Source organism: Crocodylus siamensis, chromosome 1 (genome assembly GCF_052110815.1).
Source record: "Crocodylus siamensis isolate JL-2025a chromosome 1, ASM5211081v1, whole genome shotgun sequence".
NCBI classification, from domain to species: domain Eukaryota; kingdom Metazoa; phylum Chordata; order Crocodylia; family Crocodylidae; genus Crocodylus; species Crocodylus siamensis.
In genome coordinates this window covers 212,690,073-212,708,287 of record NC_143395.1, presented here as the reverse complement: position 1 = coordinate 212,708,287, position 18,215 = coordinate 212,690,073, and the positions used below count along the sequence as shown (strand labels likewise).

At 62.2% G+C, this 18,215-nt stretch overlaps 1 protein-coding gene and 10 non-coding genes across 14 annotated transcripts in view; 2 read left to right on the top strand and 9 right to left on the bottom strand.

Annotated features, from left to right (window-relative positions):
- Nucleotides 1–4,821, bottom strand: part of TTF2 (transcription termination factor 2) — a 37,220-nt gene extending 32,399 nt beyond the window's left edge. For 2 of the 4 annotated variants that reach the window (XM_090056069.1, XM_090056079.1), the window contains exons 1-3: nt 4,085–4,821; nt 3,432–3,543; nt 1,653–1,739 (exon numbers count right to left, since the gene is read on the bottom strand). In XM_090056069.1, the coding sequence (XP_089912195.1) occupies nt 1,653–1,739; nt 3,432–3,543; nt 4,085–4,130 (245 nt within the window). In that variant the 5' untranslated portion in view covers nt 4,131–4,821. Of the gene's footprint in view, nt 1–1,652; nt 1,740–3,431; nt 3,544–3,693; nt 3,819–4,084 lie in introns of those variants that run through there. The other 2 variants (XM_090056088.1, XM_090056097.1) reach the window with 2 other exon arrangements.
- On the top strand, nt 4,435–4,517 carry TRNAL-CAG (transfer RNA leucine (anticodon CAG)). Its single transcript has one exon. It is a non-coding gene; the product is annotated as a tRNA-Leu (tRNA).
- A 79-nt stretch (nt 4,822–4,900) lies between the features above and the next one.
- TRNAI-AAU (transfer RNA isoleucine (anticodon AAU)) lies at nt 4,901–4,974 on the top strand. Its single transcript has one exon. It is a non-coding gene; the product is annotated as a tRNA-Ile (tRNA).
- Nucleotides 4,975–5,285: 311 nt separating this feature from the next.
- On the bottom strand, nt 5,286–5,359 carry TRNAT-AGU (transfer RNA threonine (anticodon AGU)). Its single transcript has one exon. It is a non-coding gene; the product is annotated as a tRNA-Thr (tRNA).
- A 334-nt stretch (nt 5,360–5,693) lies between these two features.
- Nucleotides 5,694–5,775, bottom strand: TRNAS-AGA (transfer RNA serine (anticodon AGA)). Its single transcript has one exon. It is a non-coding gene; the product is annotated as a tRNA-Ser (tRNA).
- A 3,889-nt stretch (nt 5,776–9,664) lies between these two features.
- On the bottom strand, nt 9,665–9,736 carry TRNAD-GUC (transfer RNA aspartic acid (anticodon GUC)). Its single transcript has one exon. It is a non-coding gene; the product is annotated as a tRNA-Asp (tRNA).
- Nucleotides 9,737–11,354: 1,618 nt separating this feature from the next.
- Nucleotides 11,355–11,426, bottom strand: TRNAD-GUC (transfer RNA aspartic acid (anticodon GUC)). The gene has a single exon. It is a non-coding gene; the product is annotated as a tRNA-Asp (tRNA).
- Nucleotides 11,427–13,044: 1,618 nt separating this feature from the next.
- Nucleotides 13,045–13,116, bottom strand: TRNAD-GUC (transfer RNA aspartic acid (anticodon GUC)). The gene has a single exon. It is a non-coding gene; the product is annotated as a tRNA-Asp (tRNA).
- A 1,618-nt stretch (nt 13,117–14,734) lies between these two features.
- TRNAD-GUC (transfer RNA aspartic acid (anticodon GUC)) lies at nt 14,735–14,806 on the bottom strand. The gene has a single exon. It is a non-coding gene; the product is annotated as a tRNA-Asp (tRNA).
- Nucleotides 14,807–16,424: 1,618 nt separating this feature from the next.
- On the bottom strand, nt 16,425–16,496 carry TRNAD-GUC (transfer RNA aspartic acid (anticodon GUC)). Its single transcript has one exon. It is a non-coding gene; the product is annotated as a tRNA-Asp (tRNA).
- A 1,618-nt stretch (nt 16,497–18,114) lies between these two features.
- TRNAD-GUC (transfer RNA aspartic acid (anticodon GUC)) lies at nt 18,115–18,186 on the bottom strand. Its single transcript has one exon. It is a non-coding gene; the product is annotated as a tRNA-Asp (tRNA).
- Nucleotides 18,187–18,215: the final 29 nt, after the last annotated feature.

Genomic DNA, 18,215 nt, shown 5'->3' with positions numbered 1-18,215 from the left:
CTGTTCAAATTTGCTGATGACACTAAGATGTGGGGGGATGTGGGCATGCTAGAGGGGAGGAATAGGCTGCAATCGGACCTAGACAGGTTACAAGGGTGGGCAGATGAGAACAGGATGGGATTCAACACTGACAAGTGCAAGATGATGCACCCGGGGAGGAAGAACCAGCACCATACCTACAGGCTGGGGAACTCCCTTCTCATCAGTGCAGAGGCAGAAAAGGATCTTGGAGTCATCACTGATGAACACGGGCCGGCAGTGTGGGGATGCAGCCAGGAAGGCCAACCGCACCTTGTCACGCATCCACAGATGCATCTCAAGCAGATCCAGGGAGGTGATCCTCCCCCTCTATGTGGCACTGGTCAGGCCGCAGCTGGAGTACTGCGTCCAGTTCTGGGCACCGCACTCCAGGAGGGATGTGGACAACATGGAGAGGGTCCAGAGGAGGGCCACTCACATGACCAGGGGGCAGCAGGGCAGGCCCTACGAGGAGAGGCTACGGGACCCAAACCTGCTCAGCCTCCAAAAGGCTGAGGGGGGATCTAGTGGCTTGTTACAAACTAGTCACAGGGGACCAGCAGGCATTGGGGGAGCCCCTGTTCCCCTGAGCACTTCCAGGAGTGACTAGGAATAACAGTCACAAGCTGGCAGAGGGTAGGTTTAGGTTAGATATCAGGAGGTGCTACTTCACTGTCAGGGCGGTTAGCATCTGGAACCAACTTCCAAGAGAAGTGGTGCTGGCTGCTACCCTGGGGGTCTTCTCCAAGTCCTGCCCACATGCACTTTTGCTGACTGGGATGTATAACCTTACAGGAACCAGGAAGTAATATAGAGCTCAATGATTTCTTCTTCCAATCTCTACACACTCCAAAAGTAGATTTTACCCTAACACCCATCACACAGGAAATACACAATGACATAATATCAAAGTCACATCAGCATTCAGTTTCGATGATCAGCATGACTAAACTTCATGATTTATGAAGAGAATGGCCATCACAAACTCAAGCCAGTAAAAGGCTTATTTTACGCCATTAGGTATTATTTGTATAAACTACAAATAATAGCAGAAGTTATGATGCACTTGTTTGGAGGTTGTTCTTTGCAGTTTGGGGTGTGCTTAGTATGCATCTATAATCCAGTCTTGGGAGGCAATTTAACATTTTAATACAGTATAATCTCATAAATCCAGCATGCTTAGGACCAAGCACCTGAAAAATCTGGATTTTTCAAACCAGAGCAGTGGTCAGTTAGTAGCAGTCAGTCCTGGAGCAGCAGCCACATGCGGAGCAGCGGCGCAAGGTGGTGGATGGCAACAGCAGCCACCGCATGCAAGCTTCTCCCTGCACTACTCCAGGACTGGCCGCCACTACTCCCTGATGTAGTATATTTTTAAAAAGTGCCAGATTTTTGAGACTTCTAGATTTTTTATATCCAGATTTATGAGGTTATACTGTATTCATATTCATAGTTTGATGCACTGATTTCAACAAAGCTAAGTTCTTAAGACATATCTTATTTTAAATCACAGTGCAAACCCTCAGAAGTGAGCCAACAATATACTTTAATAACAATTTCCATGGTGTCACAGGAAGTCACCCCAGCTTTAAAGTTAGTGGAAATGACAGTGAACCTTCAGCCTTTAGACAAACCTGTATTCTTCTCTGTCCTGCTGCTGAATAAGAACTTGCAGCTCCACTATATACTTCTCATGGATCAAGCAGTGGGAAGGAGGAAGGCTGAAGGTAGGGGAAGGAAGGAATTAAAAAAAAAAAAAAAAAGAGAGAGAGAAGATTTTAGCTGAGCAAATAACAGGAACAAACACCCAAAGTAAAATGCTGAGAGACCTTGAAGGCTGCTTCACAGGTCGCATTCACATTGTGATGGCTCTCAGCATAGCATCAAATCCCCTTAAATTTCAAGCGCAAATCCCCTTCCCCTCTTCTTCCCAGCCCATAGGGCAGGAGGTGCCATTTATATAATGAAAGCATTGGGTTTTCTTGCATACAGAGGTACCAGGTTTTTTGCATTGTTGTGTGATCATTAATGGAGTGGGTAAGCCTAAAATGAATTTCTGGTGACTTTCAAGATTGGGAAGTTCAATACTAATCTTATTAGCTAATATGTAAGCAAACTCTAAGGCAACCCACGCCTCAGTTGAAAAATCTTAATTAAAATGTTGTAGTCCATAATAAACGTATGTATGAGGAATAAAGACATCAGCTGGCAAACTGGGGACACAGGGTGAATTTTTTCCTGCCACGTCATCTTTAGTACAATGTGCCTACTAAACAGTGGAGTTTGCTGCTCTGAGGAGACCACCGCCCATCATGATACCCAATACTGTCTCCCTGTCTGCTTGTGCTCCCTGCATCTGCTCATCTCTGTCTGCTTGCTGTCATCTGTTTTGTACTCAGATTTTAAACTCTTTAGGACATGGATTACTGTTTCCCCTGCATTTGTACAGTGTCTTGCACAATAGGATCCTGAACTGTAACCGAAGCTTCTTAGTATGACTACAGTGCAAGTATTAATTAATAAGAGACTTGCAGACATTTATCAAAGGGGAATATTTGATTCCCTTCTTATAGCGGATACGTTTTCATGCTTTCTGTGCTTCCATGAGCAGAGGCCACTGAGAGCATAGTTAACTTGTGGAATGCACTGCCACAGGAGGTGGCAGGAGAAGAGGGCATAGCCAGATCCCAAAAGGGACTGGAAAATTCATGGATGATAGATCTCTTAATGGCTGCTGAACAGAATGGAGGCAACTGGGGGCCTCTCTGGCAGGCCTTCGGGGTGGGGCAGGAGCTGTGGGTTGGGAGTAAGGAACACTAGCATGGCTGGGGAGAGGCAGGGGGCTGTGGGTCACACACCCACAGGGCCAGGGTCAGGGTGTGGGTCAGGACAGGCCATGAACCTTTGCAGATGGGTCCCAATAGGCAAAGGGTTGAGATCCACTGGAATAGGGGACAGATCATTCTATATTCAGTTTGATGCTTTCCTGGGATGGCATCCCTTCCTGCCACTGAAGGACATAAGACTAGAGGGACCACTGGGGCTGGGCTAGATGGACCATTGGTTCTGACCCAGTAAAGCACTTTTTATGTTCTTATGACCAACCGTTTGGCAGGAGTGCCACAAGGCAAGCCCTGCCCTCTCCCTGAGTGCCAATCCCCTTCCCCTGCTGACCTACGCCCTGCAGACCTGCTGCACTGCTTTCTGATCCCTGCCCAGTGCTCCCTGCTTGACCTGCTGTCCTCTCTGCCGCTCTGCATTCTGCTCCCTGCCAGACCTATCCCCGTATTGCTTGCTGCAAAGCCCCACCCAAAACATACCCTTGGCGCCTGTGCACCAGACTGGTCTCTACTGGCACAGCAGCCGCGTTCCCTACCCACCGCGCCCTGTTCCAGCTTTTACTGGGCACCTACTCTGTGGGGGCGACGAACCCGCAGGGCGGCCGGTCCTGGACCCCGCACACATAGAAGCTTTTCCCTTGGCTCGGCCCATCCCGGACGCCGGTTTTCAGGAAGCACAGCGACCCTGTGGGGGGGCAAGGGGCCCTGTGAGACCAAGCGCGGCCCTCCGCGCATCCCAGCGAACCCCACGCCCAGCTCCAGGGAAGCCCCGCCCCATTGAACGCCCGTCTCCCCAACGTTCCTCCCGCCCCCCATCGAACGGCCGTCTCCTCACCGTGCCCCGCGCACCGCACAGCCTCCATTGCCCCCGGCCAAAACCAAATGCCGGCACATTTCCCGGAAAACCCGGTTTGACTAAGCCCCGCCACGCCCGCGCTTAGACTGGGCCAATCCCGAGTGCTAGCCCCGCCCCGACAGGCGGGCAGCCAATCGCTGCGACCCCCTCCCGCCAGCTTGACCGCGCGCCTCCGAATTGGAACGGCGGGGAGGAGGCGGGGTTAAGCAGGCGAGACCTCGCCCTCTCCGGCCTGGCTGCCGGAGCGCTGCTCCTCTGGGCGTGGGCTTGCACCCCGGCCGGGAAAGTCCCGTGCTTTGCGGGGAGCGCGGGAAGCGCTGAGGCTTGCAACCAGGGCCTTGGCTTTGCGGGTGTGCAGTGCGCGGCTGACCTGGGAAACGGAATAGCTGGAAAGGCTGGATCAGCCCTGCCGGCATCTGGAGCTCGGCTGGCTGTGGGCGCGACTTAGACAAGAAATCAGCATGCGGCGGCAGAGTCTTGGTCCGATGTTAGGAAAAGCTTTCGAAGCGGGAGGGCAGTGAAGCTCCGGAATAGGCTCCCCAGAGCGGGGTGGAAGCTCGTTCCTTAAAGATTTTTAAGACCGAGGTGGACAAAGATAGTCTTTGAGCAGGCGGTTGGACTAGGTGACCCCAGGAACTTGCATTAAAGACTGATTAAAAATACAATCATTAGCCTTGTCAATAGACGATAAGTAGCAGCCAGTAGGCCTTGCTCTCAGTTGTCAGGATGGCCGAGCGGTCTAAGGCGCTGCGTTCAGGTCGCAGTCTCCTCTGGAGGCGTGGGTTCGAATCCCACTCCTGACATCCGCTTTTGGATTGCTTCGCAAACGTCTTCTTCCGTGGGTTGGTATATGGGGGGCATTTTTTGCCCCAAGCTTTAAAAGCTGGACATGTACAGGAGGTGCAGCGTGCGCCCCTCCGCCCTCACAGGGCATTCGGCCCGGGAAACCAGACCTCTCCTGTTCCATTAGAAAGAGCTCTGGCTGCAGCTGCTGGCAGAATGAGAGGGCAGAAGACAGAGGCGGGGCTTGTCCCGCTCCCGGCTGCCCAGCCGAGCTGGCCCTTGCCAGCGGTGCGGGCCCCGCAGCAGCTCGCGAGTGACCCGAACTCCGGCTTCCACTCCCCCACCCCTTCACCCCTCCCCCGCCGAAGCTCTTGAGTCCCTCCTGCAAACCTTGTCGCGTACTGGCCGGTTAGCTCAGTTGGTTAGAGCGTGGTGCTAATAACGCCAAGGTCGCGGGTTCGATCCCCGTACGGGCCACAGAGGGAATATTTTTTGTCCTTGCCCTGCTGGGTCAAAATTTTCCTCTTCCTCTCCTTCGCTCGGGAAATGCAAGGCCGGAGGCAGCCGCAGCGCAATGGAAGGCAGCGATGCCACACAATTCTAGTCTTGCACGCACATTACATCACATGGCATTACATCACTCGTACTCTATTCTATTAACGGGGCCGTTGATTGGAAGAGGAAAAAGGGACATTTTGCGTAGGGGGAGGGGAGCGGTGCAGCTGGCGTGGCGGAGCGGGATGGAGTGAGCCCCCAGCTCTTGCAAAAGGCGAGGCGGAGCCAGAAGAAGGCACTGCTGGGATTCGAACCCAGGATCTCCTGTTTACTAGACAGGCGCTTTAACCAGCTAAGCCACGGCGCCCGCTGCCAACGCCCTACTCAACTCCGCTGCAGGATCCGCGTCCACCGCCCCCGTCGCCCGCACCTTCCCGCCCGCCCACAGCCCTAGCAGGGGATGCCTACCCGGGCGGCTGCGTCTTGGATTTGCGGGAGGGGGAAACCGGAGAGATCCGCTTCCCACGTGCCCAGAGCTGACTCCCTAGCGCTGGGCATATGCCCCAGGGTTCTTGCCTATGCATTTGTTCATGGCCAAGATGATGGGCTCGCAGGCTTGTGTAGCACCCACCCGGGGTTTGGCCCCCGGGGCTGAGCAAGAGGGGAAAAAAGGGGCGGCAGCTGCTCCCCAAAAGCATTTACGTAGTCGGCAGGATTCGAACCTGCGCGGGGAGACCCCAATGGATTTCTAGTCCATCGCCTTAACCACTCGGCCACGACTACACACTTGCTGTTTCTTTCAGCTTCCTCCCTACTGATGGTTCTGCACGGGGAGCTGAGCACTTCCACTTGCTCCTCTTTGTTTTGTGCTGCCCCGCCCCCGGAAATGTTTCTATTCTGATTTGAGAAGCATACGGAATACAGCAGGAAAAATACGTGGTCCTTTTACAATCAAGGAATTAAGATATAATCGGGATAAGGAAGGTGGTGAGATAGTTCACACGACTGGGGTTTTTGTCATGGATGGGTATAAATTGTTCAGGAAGAACAGGTAAGGGATAAAAACGAGGAGATATAGTCCTATACACAAAAGGAAATGCATGCTTCCTCTGAAGCACAGCACAAACCAGACACCAGCTATTAGCCACAAGAGGAGGAGGAAGGGGTGGATGAGGACTTCTTTAGGCAACTAACAGAAGCTTCCAAATTGCCAAACCCAGTTCTCCTGCAGGACTTCAGTTACTGTGACATATGCTGGGAAGGAAACACCGAATTGGACATCACGTACTTGGAGTGTGTTGCAGGTAACTTTTTGTATAGGTAGTGGAGAGGCCTCTGACAAACCTCAGGGAAATGGTGGATGGGATCCTCTGGGAAATAAGTCTGAGGTGAACAGTCCTAGAGAAAGCAGTATAAGAGAGCCACTAGGCTAGGCACCTGCTTTTTTATTTCACCTATCACTCCCTGTTGGTGTCCAGGACAGTTGCTCCTGTTGTCATGTCCTAATTCTGATGCTTAAAGCGGTTTGTTTCTCTGAAGGCCACCAAAATCACAGACACACACTCATTAGAGCCTTGGCCCGCTGCACTAAGACCCAGTCTCCCAGGCAGAAGTCATGTACCGGTATGTCTAAAGGCAGACGCTGAAAGGAGGCTGCATACCTGTGAAGAGAAGACAAGACAGATTGCAAAGCAATAACATACATATGAAGCTCTCTATTACTTAATTCAAAAGTTACATTTTCTTGCATTCCAGGGGGTAAGACTCGAGGGGGTTTGCCAAACATAATTTCATATGGGGTTAATTTAATGCTCCGTCGGGGAGTGTTTTGAATGCAAGTAAGAACTAGCGGCAATGCTTGAGGCCACTCAAGGCGTGCTTCAATACAGATTTTGGTGAGTAGAGTCTTTAAGGTCCTATTTATGCGTTCCACTTGTCCTGAACTCTGTGGTCTCCATGGTGTGTGTAGTTTCCAAGTGATCTTGAGAGCTTGTGTGACTTCTTGAGCTACCTTTCCCACAAAGTGTTGTCTTTGATCCAACTTGATGGATTCAGGCAGAGAATACCAGGGAATGATCTCCTGTAACAAATACTTCACTACTGTAGCTGCAGTGGCAGTCCTGGTGGGCCATGCCTTGACCCAATCAGAGAGCTGGTCTACCATGACAAGTAAAAACTCATGATGTCTGGACCGTGGGAGTTCGGCAAAATCAATCTGCCATGCTTGTCTAGGGTACACTGCCCAGGGTCTACCTCCCATTGCCACAGGGGGTTTCCTTTGAGGGTTTACTTTCTGGCATGTGATGCACCTGGTAGCAATACGCTGAGCTTCTACATATAGCCCTGGGGCTACGACTTGGCGGATCACTAGCTCACCCATAGCCAAGCTTCTCATATGGGTTCTTGCATGGAGCTGTTGCAGCACCTCCTGAAGCAATGCCCTGGGTATCATGACCTTTCTACCCTGTACTATCCACTACCTCTGGGAGTTCTTTTTTTGCACAAGCTTTCTGTGCAAATTTATCTTCTTTAGGGGAATACTGCGGGACTAAATCCCGGATGTATAGCCATATGGCATGGGACAAGGCCTGTCTGGATACTTTTTCCGCTTTTCTACCAGTAAATGCGGCTTCTTTTGCTGCCGTATCAGCCTTTGCATTTTTAAGCTTATGCTTTTTCTCAGCAGCCTTCCCATGGGCCTGCACATGAAAGACTGCTACCTCTTTAGGCAGGTGGAGTGCCTCTAGTAGCTTGATAATCTGGGGGCCGTTAGCAATTTTATTCCTAGTCATGAGCTCGGCACTGACTCTTTCCATACTACCTTATTCAAGGTTATTACTGCACAGCTTGTTCGTCTTTTTCCATCGATGACAGAGCTGGAGCTGTTTACGAAGTATTCAGCATCTGGGTCTTCAATTGGGTCCTCAGCAAGATCAGGCCTCACTCGTGTGGTTTGATTCAGGACTTCAAGGAAGTCATGCGTGGGTTTCCCTGGCTCCGGCAGCAAGGTTGCAGGGTTTAAGGCTGTAGTATCTTTCAAAGTAAGTCTTGGATTAGAGAGCAAAAATATTTCATACCGTGATTGTCTGAAGGGGACTGCTCAGCCACACGCAGCCCACGCCTGCCCTGCCACACCACCTGCCAGGGCGCTCTTTGGCCCAGCCAGTGCACACCACGCTAGGCTGCCCACTGACGCGGCGCCACAATACAGCACCTGCCCTTGCTGAGGGGCGGCCCCCTTGGCCTAGCAACGGGCAGGACTGGGCTTGCCCCCTCCTCGGCCCATCAGCACCAGGTGCTGGGGCCGCCCCGCCACCTCGGCCGATCAGCACCAAGGGGCGGGACCGCCACAAACGGCCAGCTCCCTCGATTCCTCCCGCCCCGGCTGCCTACCCTGCTCCTCTTGGCTCTGCACCGCTCCACCTCCAGGCATAGCCGCTAGAATCGCAAGCAGAAAGGATTGGCCTGGCTTCCCACCAATCAGCGGAAGAAACGGGACGTTTTGCAGCCCGTTCCTCATTGGCCAACCGGCACGGGACAGGGGGTTTAACAACAGGAAAGGCCTGCTAGAAGACAGGACCAATGGCCACAATACAGCCGGCTGCCCTCTCGCCCCACCCGGTCCCTCACGTTCTCCATCCAAGCTGGGCCCTAGCCCAGGGCCACACCGGGAGCGGGGCGCAGCCAAAGTCAGGCGCGGCCCGGGCATCCACCCAGCCCGTGCGGCCGACGAAGCATGGCCCGCCCCGGCCCCCAACCCAGCAGGCAAGCAGGGACGGCCTTCCCGCCCTCGACGCTCCTTCTGTGGGGCGCCCCAGGCCTGGCGCTGCTTTCCGCGGCCACTACGCCCACGCGGCACCCGCCTTCTCCAGCCTCCCTGTGCCGTTCCCCATCCCGCCAGCCTTGCCCCAGCGCGCCCCCACAGCCAGGCCCTCCTGCCCCGTCCCTTGCCACCACCCAAACCCAGCCCCGGGGCACAAGCCCCCGCGGCCAGCAAGACGGGCTCTCCCGCTTCGCCCTTCTACAGCCTTGCTTTCTGCCGGCACGATGGCCGCTGCGCCGGCCACTTGAGCCAAAACAGCACTGCCGTGACTCGGCTTCGAGCCGAGGTCGCTGCGGCCACAGCGCAGAGTACTAACCACTATACGATCACGGCCACGCCGCCCCGGGGGCCCCCGGGCTTCCCGCGCACCCCCACCTCCTCTCAGCCGCCCCGCTCACACAGCCTGTCCCGCTCGGGCCCCAGGCCGGCCCTCCACCAGCTCCGGCACCCGGCCCACGCCACCGCCTAGGCCGCCCGGCCCTCTCTCCACGAGCTCCTTCCGGTGGCCGGCACGGGGCGGGCCGCTCCGCCCCTTCACCGGCAAGGGGCCACCCGCTCGTAGCCCCCTTCCCGCCTGGAGCCCTAGCAGGCCTTGGGGCCCCGCCGCCCGCGGGACCTCTTCCCACGCCTTGCTTGGCCAGCTGCCAGGACGAAAGCGGTGCACGGGCCGTCTTTCACGCCAGCCGGAGAAGGGGACCGGAGGCGGCAGGTTGCCTGCCTCCCTGCCTGCCATCCTGTGGCAGAGCTGCCCTACTTTGGAGGCCCTCCGCTCTGGCAGGCTGCTGGCCCAAGGTCCGGGCGGGCCAGCGGCTTGCTGACAGCTGCCTGACAAAAGGGCGGGCGGGCGGCCTCCTCGTCAGGGAATTGAACCCCGGTCTCCCGCGTGACAGGCGGGGATACTCGCCACTATACTAACGAGGAGAGGGGCGCGCACCTGCCCCCGCCCACAAAGATGCCCCCCGACTGCTCAGCCACACGCAGCCCACGCCTGCCCTGCCACACCACCTGCCAGGGCGCTCTTTGGCCCAGCCAGTGCACACCACGCTAGGCTGCCCACTGACGCGGCGCCACAATACAGCACCTGCCCTTGCTGAGGGGCGGCCCCCTTGGCCTAGCAACGGGCAGGACTGGGCTTGCCCCCTCCTCGGCCCATCAGCACCAGGTGCTGGGGCCGCCCCGCCACCTCGGCCGATCAGCACCAAGGGGCGGGACCGCCACAAACGGCCAGCTCCCTCGATTCCTCCCGCCCCGGCTGCCTACCCTGCTCCTCTTGGCTCTGCACCGCTCCACCTCCAGGCATAGCCGCTAGAATCGCAAGCAGAAAGGATTGGCCTGGCTTCCCACCAATCAGCGGAAGAAACGGGACGTTTTGCAGCCCGTTCCTCATTGGCCAACCGGCACGGGACAGGGGGTTTAACAACAGGAAAGGCCTGCTAGAAGACAGGACCAATGGCCACAATACAGCCGGCTGCCCTCTCGCCCCACCCGGTCCCTCACGTTCTCCATCCAAGCTGGGCCCTAGCCCAGGGCCACACCGGGAGCGGGGCGCAGCCAAAGTCAGGCGCGGCCCGGGCATCCACCCAGCCCGTGCGGCCGACGAAGCATGGCCCGCCCCGGCCCCCAACCCAGCAGGCAAGCAGGGACGGCCTTCCCGCCCTCGACGCTCCTTCTGTGGGGCGCCCCAGGCCTGGCGCTGCTTTCCGCGGCCACTACGCCCACGCGGCACCCGCCTTCTCCAGCCTCCCTGTGCCGTTCCCCATCCCGCCAGCCTTGCCCCAGCGCGCCCCCACAGCCAGGCCCTCCTGCCCCGTCCCTTGCCACCACCCAAACCCAGCCCCGGGGCACAAGCCCCCGCGGCCAGCAAGACGGGCTCTCCCGCTTCGCCCTTCTACAGCCTTGCTTTCTGCCGGCACGATGGCCGCTGCGCCGGCCACTTGAGCCAAAACAGCACTGCCGTGACTCGGCTTCGAGCCGAGGTCGCTGCGGCCACAGCGCAGAGTACTAACCACTATACGATCACGGCCACGCCGCCCCGGGGGCCCCCGGGCTTCCCGCGCACCCCCACCTCCTCTCAGCCGCCCCGCTCACACAGCCTGTCCCGCTCGGGCCCCAGGCCGGCCCTCCACCAGCTCCGGCACCCGGCCCACGCCACCGCCTAGGCCGCCCGGCCCTCTCTCCACGAGCTCCTTCCGGTGGCCGGCACGGGGCGGGCCGCTCCGCCCCTTCACCGGCAAGGGGCCACCCGCTCGTAGCCCCCTTCCCGCCTGGAGCCCTAGCAGGCCTTGGGGCCCCGCCGCCCGCGGGACCTCTTCCCACGCCTTGCTTGGCCAGCTGCCAGGACGAAAGCGGTGCACGGGCCGTCTTTCACGCCAGCCGGAGAAGGGGACCGGAGGCGGCAGGTTGCCTGCCTCCCTGCCTGCCATCCTGTGGCAGAGCTGCCCTACTTTGGAGGCCCTCCGCTCTGGCAGGCTGCTGGCCCAAGGTCCGGGCGGGCCAGCGGCTTGCTGACAGCTGCCTGACAAAAGGGCGGGCGGGCGGCCTCCTCGTCAGGGAATTGAACCCCGGTCTCCCGCGTGACAGGCGGGGATACTCGCCACTATACTAACGAGGAGAGGGGCGCGCACCTGCCCCCGCCCACAAAGATGCCCCCCGACTGCTCAGCCACACGCAGCCCACGCCTGCCCTGCCACACCACCTGCCAGGGCGCTCTTTGGCCCAGCCAGTGCACACCACGCTAGGCTGCCCACTGACGCGGCGCCACAATACAGCACCTGCCCTTGCTGAGGGGCGGCCCCCTTGGCCTAGCAACGGGCAGGACTGGGCTTGCCCCCTCCTCGGCCCATCAGCACCAGGTGCTGGGGCCGCCCCGCCACCTCGGCCGATCAGCACCAAGGGGCGGGACCGCCACAAACGGCCAGCTCCCTCGATTCCTCCCGCCCCGGCTGCCTACCCTGCTCCTCTTGGCTCTGCACCGCTCCACCTCCAGGCATAGCCGCTAGAATCGCAAGCAGAAAGGATTGGCCTGGCTTCCCACCAATCAGCGGAAGAAACGGGACGTTTTGCAGCCCGTTCCTCATTGGCCAACCGGCACGGGACAGGGGGTTTAACAACAGGAAAGGCCTGCTAGAAGACAGGACCAATGGCCACAATACAGCCGGCTGCCCTCTCGCCCCACCCGGTCCCTCACGTTCTCCATCCAAGCTGGGCCCTAGCCCAGGGCCACACCGGGAGCGGGGCGCAGCCAAAGTCAGGCGCGGCCCGGGCATCCACCCAGCCCGTGCGGCCGACGAAGCATGGCCCGCCCCGGCCCCCAACCCAGCAGGCAAGCAGGGACGGCCTTCCCGCCCTCGACGCTCCTTCTGTGGGGCGCCCCAGGCCTGGCGCTGCTTTCCGCGGCCACTACGCCCACGCGGCACCCGCCTTCTCCAGCCTCCCTGTGCCGTTCCCCATCCCGCCAGCCTTGCCCCAGCGCGCCCCCACAGCCAGGCCCTCCTGCCCCGTCCCTTGCCACCACCCAAACCCAGCCCCGGGGCACAAGCCCCCGCGGCCAGCAAGACGGGCTCTCCCGCTTCGCCCTTCTACAGCCTTGCTTTCTGCCGGCACGATGGCCGCTGCGCCGGCCACTTGAGCCAAAACAGCACTGCCGTGACTCGGCTTCGAGCCGAGGTCGCTGCGGCCACAGCGCAGAGTACTAACCACTATACGGTCACGGCCACGCCGCCCCGGGGGCCCCCGGGCTTCCCGCGCACCCCCACCTCCTCTCAGCCGCCCCGCTCACACAGCCTGTCCCGCTCGGGCCCCAGGCCGGCCCTCCACCAGCTCCGGCACCCGGCCCACGCCACCGCCTAGGCCGCCCGGCCCTCTCTCCACGAGCTCCTTCCGGTGGCCGGCACGGGGCGGGCCGCTCCGCCCCTTCACCGGCAAGGGGCCACCCGCTCGTAGCCCCCTTCCCGCCTGGAGCCCTAGCAGGCCTTGGGGCCCCGCCGCCCGCGGGACCTCTTCCCACGCCTTGCTTGGCCAGCTGCCAGGACGAAAGCGGTGCACGGGCCGTCTTTCACGCCAGCCGGAGAAGGGGACCGGAGGCGGCAGGTTGCCTGCCTCCCTGCCTGCCATCCTGTGGCAGAGCTGCCCTACTTTGGAGGCCCTCCGCTCTGGCAGGCTGCTGGCCCAAGGTCCGGGCGGGCCAGCGGCTTGCTGACAGCTGCCTGACAAAAGGGCGGGCGGGCGGCCTCCTCGTCAGGGAATTGAACCCCGGTCTCCCGCGTGACAGGCGGGGATACTCGCCACTATACTAACGAGGAGAGGGGCGCGCACCTGCCCCCGCCCACAAAGATGCCCCCCGACTGCTCAGCCACACGCAGCCCACGCCTGCCCTGCCACACCACCTGCCAGGGCGCTCTTTGGCCCAGCCAGTGCACACCACGCTAGGCTGCCCACTGACGCGGCGCCACAATACAGCACCTGCCCTTGCTGAGGGGCGGCCCCCTTGGCCTAGCAACGGGCAGGACTGGGCTTGCCCCCTCCTCGGCCCATCAGCACCAGGTGCTGGGGCCGCCCCGCCACCTCGGCCGATCAGCACCAAGGGGCGGGACCGCCACAAACGGCCAGCTCCCTCGATTCCTCCCGCCCCGGCTGCCTACCCTGCTCCTCTTGGCTCTGCACCGCTCCACCTCCAGGCATAGCCGCTAGAATCGCAAGCAGAAAGGATTGGCCTGGCTTCCCACCAATCAGCGGAAGAAACGGGACGTTTTGCAGCCCGTTCCTCATTGGCCAACCGGCACGGGACAGGGGGTTTAACAACAGGAAAGGCCTGCTAGAAGACAGGACCAATGGCCACAATACAGCCGGCTGCCCTCTCGCCCCACCCGGTCCCTCACGTTCTCCATCCAAGCTGGGCCCTAGCCCAGGGCCACACCGGGAGCGGGGCGCAGCCAAAGTCAGGCGCGGCCCGGGCATCCACCCAGCCCGTGCGGCCGACGAAGCATGGCCCGCCCCGGCCCCCAACCCAGCAGGCAAGCAGGGACGGCCTTCCCGCCCTCGACGCTCCTTCTGTGGGGCGCCCCAGGCCTGGCGCTGCTTTCCGCGGCCACTACGCCCACGCGGCACCCGCCTTCTCCAGCCTCCCTGTGCCGTTCCCCATCCCGCCAGCCTTGCCCCAGCGCGCCCCCACAGCCAGGCCCTCCTGCCCCGTCCCTTGCCACCACCCAAACCCAGCCCCGGGGCACAAGCCCCCGCGGCCAGCAAGACGGGCTCTCCCGCTTCGCCCTTCTACAGCCTTGCTTTCTGCCGGCACGATGGCCGCTGCGCCGGCCACTTGAGCCAAAACAGCACTGCCGTGACTCGGCTTCGAGCCGAGGTCGCTGCGGCCACAGCGCAGAGTACTAACCACTATACGATCACGGCCACGCCGCCCCGGGGGCCCCCGGGCTTCCCGCGCACCCCCACCTCCTCTCAGCCGCCCCGCTCACACAGCCTGTCCCGCTCGGGCCCCAGGCCGGCCCTCCACCAGCTCCGGCACCCGGCCCACGCCACCGCCTAGGCCGCCCGGCCCTCTCTCCACGAGCTCCTTCCGGTGGCCGGCACGGGGCGGGCCGCTCCGCCCCTTCACCGGCAAGGGGCCACCCGCTCGTAGCCCCCTTCCCGCCTGGAGCCCTAGCAGGCCTTGGGGCCCCGCCGCCCGCGGGACCTCTTCCCACGCCTTGCTTGGCCAGCTGCCAGGACGAAAGCGGTGCACGGGCCGTCTTTCACGCCAGCCGGAGAAGGGGACCGGAGGCGGCAGGTTGCCTGCCTCCCTGCCTGCCATCCTCTGGCAGAGCTGCCCTACTTTGGAGGCCCTCCGCTCTGGCAGGCTGCTGGCCCAAGGTCCGGGCGGGCCAGCGGCTTGCTGACAGCTGCCTGACAAAAGGGCGGGCGGGCGGCCTCCTCGTCAGGGAATTGAACCCCGGTCTCCCGCGTGACAGGCGGGGATACTCGCCACTATACTAACGAGGAGAGGGGCGCGCACCTGCCCCCGCCCACAAAGATGCCCCCCGACTGCTCAGCCACACGCAGCCCACGCCTGCCCTGCCACACCACCTGCCAGGGCGCTCTTTGGCCCAGCCAGTGCACACCACGCTAGGCTGCCCACTGACGCGGCGCCACAATACAGCACCTGCCCTTGCTGAGGGGCGGCCCCCTTGGCCTAGCAACGGGCAGGACTGGGCTTGCCCCCTCCTCGGCCCATCAGCACCAGGTGCTGGGGCCGCCCCGCCACCTCGGCCGATCAGCACCAAGGGGCGGGACCGCCACAAACGGCCAGCTCCCTCGATTCCTCCCGCCCCGGCTGCCTACCCTGCTCCTCTTGGCTCTGCACCGCTCCACCTCCAGGCATAGCCGCTAGAATCGCAAGCAGAAAGGATTGGCCTGGCTTCCCACCAATCAGCGGAAGAAACGGGACGTTTTGCAGCCCGTTCCTCATTGGCCAACCGGCACGGGACAGGGGGTTTAACAACAGGAAAGGCCTGCTAGAAGACAGGACCAATGGCCACAATACAGCCGGCTGCCCTCTCGCCCCACCCGGTCCCTCACGTTCTCCATCCAAGCTGGGCCCTAGCCCAGGGCCACACCGGGAGCGGGGCGCAGCCAAAGTCAGGCGCGGCCCGGGCATCCACCCAGCCCGTGCGGCCGACGAAGCATGGCCCGCCCCGGCCCCCAACCCAGCAGGCAAGCAGGGACGGCCTTCCCGCCCTCGACGCTCCTTCTGTGGGGCGCCCCAGGCCTGGCGCTGCTTTCCGCGGCCACTACGCCCACGCGGCACCCGCCTTCTCCAGCCTCCCTGTGCCGTTCCCCATCCCGCCAGCCTTGCCCCAGCGCGCCCCCACAGCCAGGCCCTCCTGCCCCGTCCCTTGCCACCACCCAAACCCAGCCCCGGGGCACAAGCCCCCGCGGCCAGCAAGACGGGCTCTCCCGCTTCGCCCTTCTACAGCCTTGCTTTCTGCCGGCACGATGGCCGCTGCGCCGGCCACTTGAGCCAAAACAGCACTGCCGTGACTCGGCTTCGAGCCGAGGTCGCTGCGGCCACAGCGCAGAGTACTAACCACTATACGATCACGGCCACGCCGCCCCGGGGGCCCCCGGGCTTCCCGCGCACCCCCACCTCCTCTCAGCCGCCCCGCTCACACAGCCTGTCCCGCTCGGGCCCCAGGCCGGCCCTCCACCAGCTCCGGCACCCGGCCCACGCCACCGCCTAGGCCGCCCGGCCCTCTCTCCACGAGCTCCTTCCGGTGGCCGGCACGGGGCGGGCCGCTCCGCCCCTTCACCGGCAAGGGGCCACCCGCTCGTAGCCCCCTTCCCGCCTGGAGCCCTAGCAGGCCTTGGGGCCCCGCCGCCCGCGGGACCTCTTCCCACGCCTTGCTTGGCCAGCTGCCAGGACGAAAGCGGTGCACGGGCCGTCTTTCACGCCAGCCGGAGAAGGGGACCGGAGGCGGCAGGTTGCCTGCCTCCCTGCCTGCCATCCTCTGGCAGAGCTGCCCTACTTTGGAGGCCCTCCGCTCTGGCAGGCTGCTGGCCCAAGGTCCGGGCGGGCCAGCGGCTTGCTGACAGCTGCCTGACAAAAGGGCGGGCGGGCGGCCTCCTCGTCAGGGAATTGAACCCCGGTCTCCCGCGTGACAGGCGGGGATACTCGCCACTATACTAACGAGGAGAGGGGCGCGCACCTGCCCCCGCCCACAAAGATGCCCCCCGACTGCTCAGCCACACGCAGCCCACGCCTGCCCTGCCACACCACCTGCCAGGGCGCTCTTTGGCCCAGCCAGTGCACACCACGCTAGGCTGCCCACTGACGCGGCGCCACAATACAGCACCTGCCCTTGCTGAGGGGCGGCCCCCTTGGCCTAGCAACGGGCAGGACTGGGCTTGCCCCCTCCTCGGCCCATCAGCACCAGGTGCTGGGGCCGCCCCGCCACCTCGGCCGATCAGCACCAAGGGGCGGGACCGCCACAAACGGCCAGCTCCCTCGATTCCTCCCGCCCCGGCTGCCTACCCTGCTCCTCTTGGCTCTGCACCGCTCCACCTCCAGGCATAGCCGCTAGAATCGCAAGCAGAAAGGATTGGCCTGGCTTCCCACCAATCAGCGGAAGAAACGGGACGTTTTGCAGCCCGTTCCTCATTGGCCAACCGGCACGGGACAGGGGGTTTAACAACAGGAAAGGCCTGCTAGAAGACAGGACCAATGGCCACAATACAGCCGGCTGCCCTCTCGCCCCACCCGGTCCCTCACGTTCTCCATCCAAGCTGGGCCCTAGCCCAGGGCCACACCGGGAGCGGGGCGCAGCCAAAGTCAGGCGCGGCCCGGGCATCCACCCAGCCCGTGCGGCCGACGAAGCATGGCCCGCCCCGGCCCCCAACCCAGCAGGCAAGCAGGGACGGCCTTCCCGCCCTCGACGCTCCTTCTGTGGGGCGCCCCAGGCCTGGCGCTGCTTTCCGCGGCCACTACGCCCACGCGGCACCCGCCTTCTCCAGCCTCCCTGTGCCGTTCCCCATCCCGCCAGCCTTGCCCCAGCGCGCCCCCACAGCCAGGCCCTCCTGCCCCGTCCCTTGCCACCACCCAAACCCAGCCCCGGGGCACAAGCCCCCGCGGCCAGCAAGACGGGCTCTCCCGCTTCGCCCTTCTACAGCCTTGCTTTCTGCCGGCACGATGGCCGCTGCGCCGGCCACTTGAGCCAAAACAGCACTGCCGTGACTCGGCTTCGAGCCGAGGTCGCTGCGGCCACAGCGCAGAGTACTAACCACTATACGGTCACGGCCACGCCGCCCCGGGGGCCCCCGGGCTTCCCGCGCACCCCCACCTCCTCTCAGCCGCCCCGCTCACACAGCCTGTCCCGCTCGGGCCCCAGGCCGGCCCTCCACCAGCTCCGGCACCCGGCCCACGCCACCGCCTAGGCCGCCCGGCCCTCTCTCCACGAGCTCCTTCCGGTGGCCGGCACGGGGCGGGCCGCTCCGCCCCTTCACCGGCAAGGGGCCACCCGCTCGTAGCCCCCTTCCCGCCTGGAGCCCTAGCACGCCTTGGGGCCCCGCCGCCCGCGGGACCTCTTCCCACGCCTTGCTTGGCCAGCTGCCAGGACGAAAGCGGTGCACGGGCCGTCTTTCACGCCAGCCGGAGAAGGGGACCGGAGGCGGCAGGTTGCCTGCCTCCCTGCCTGCCATCCTCTGGCAGAGCTGCCCTACTTTGGAGGCCCTCCGCTCTGGCAGGCTGCTGGCCCAAGGTCCGGGCGGGCCAGCGGCTTGCTGACAGCTGCCTGACAAAAGGGCGGGCGGGCGGCCTCCTCGTCAGGGAATTGAACCCCGGTCTCCCGCGTGACAGGCGGGGATACTCGCCACTATACTAACGAGGAGAGGGGCGCGCACCTGCCCCCGCCCACAA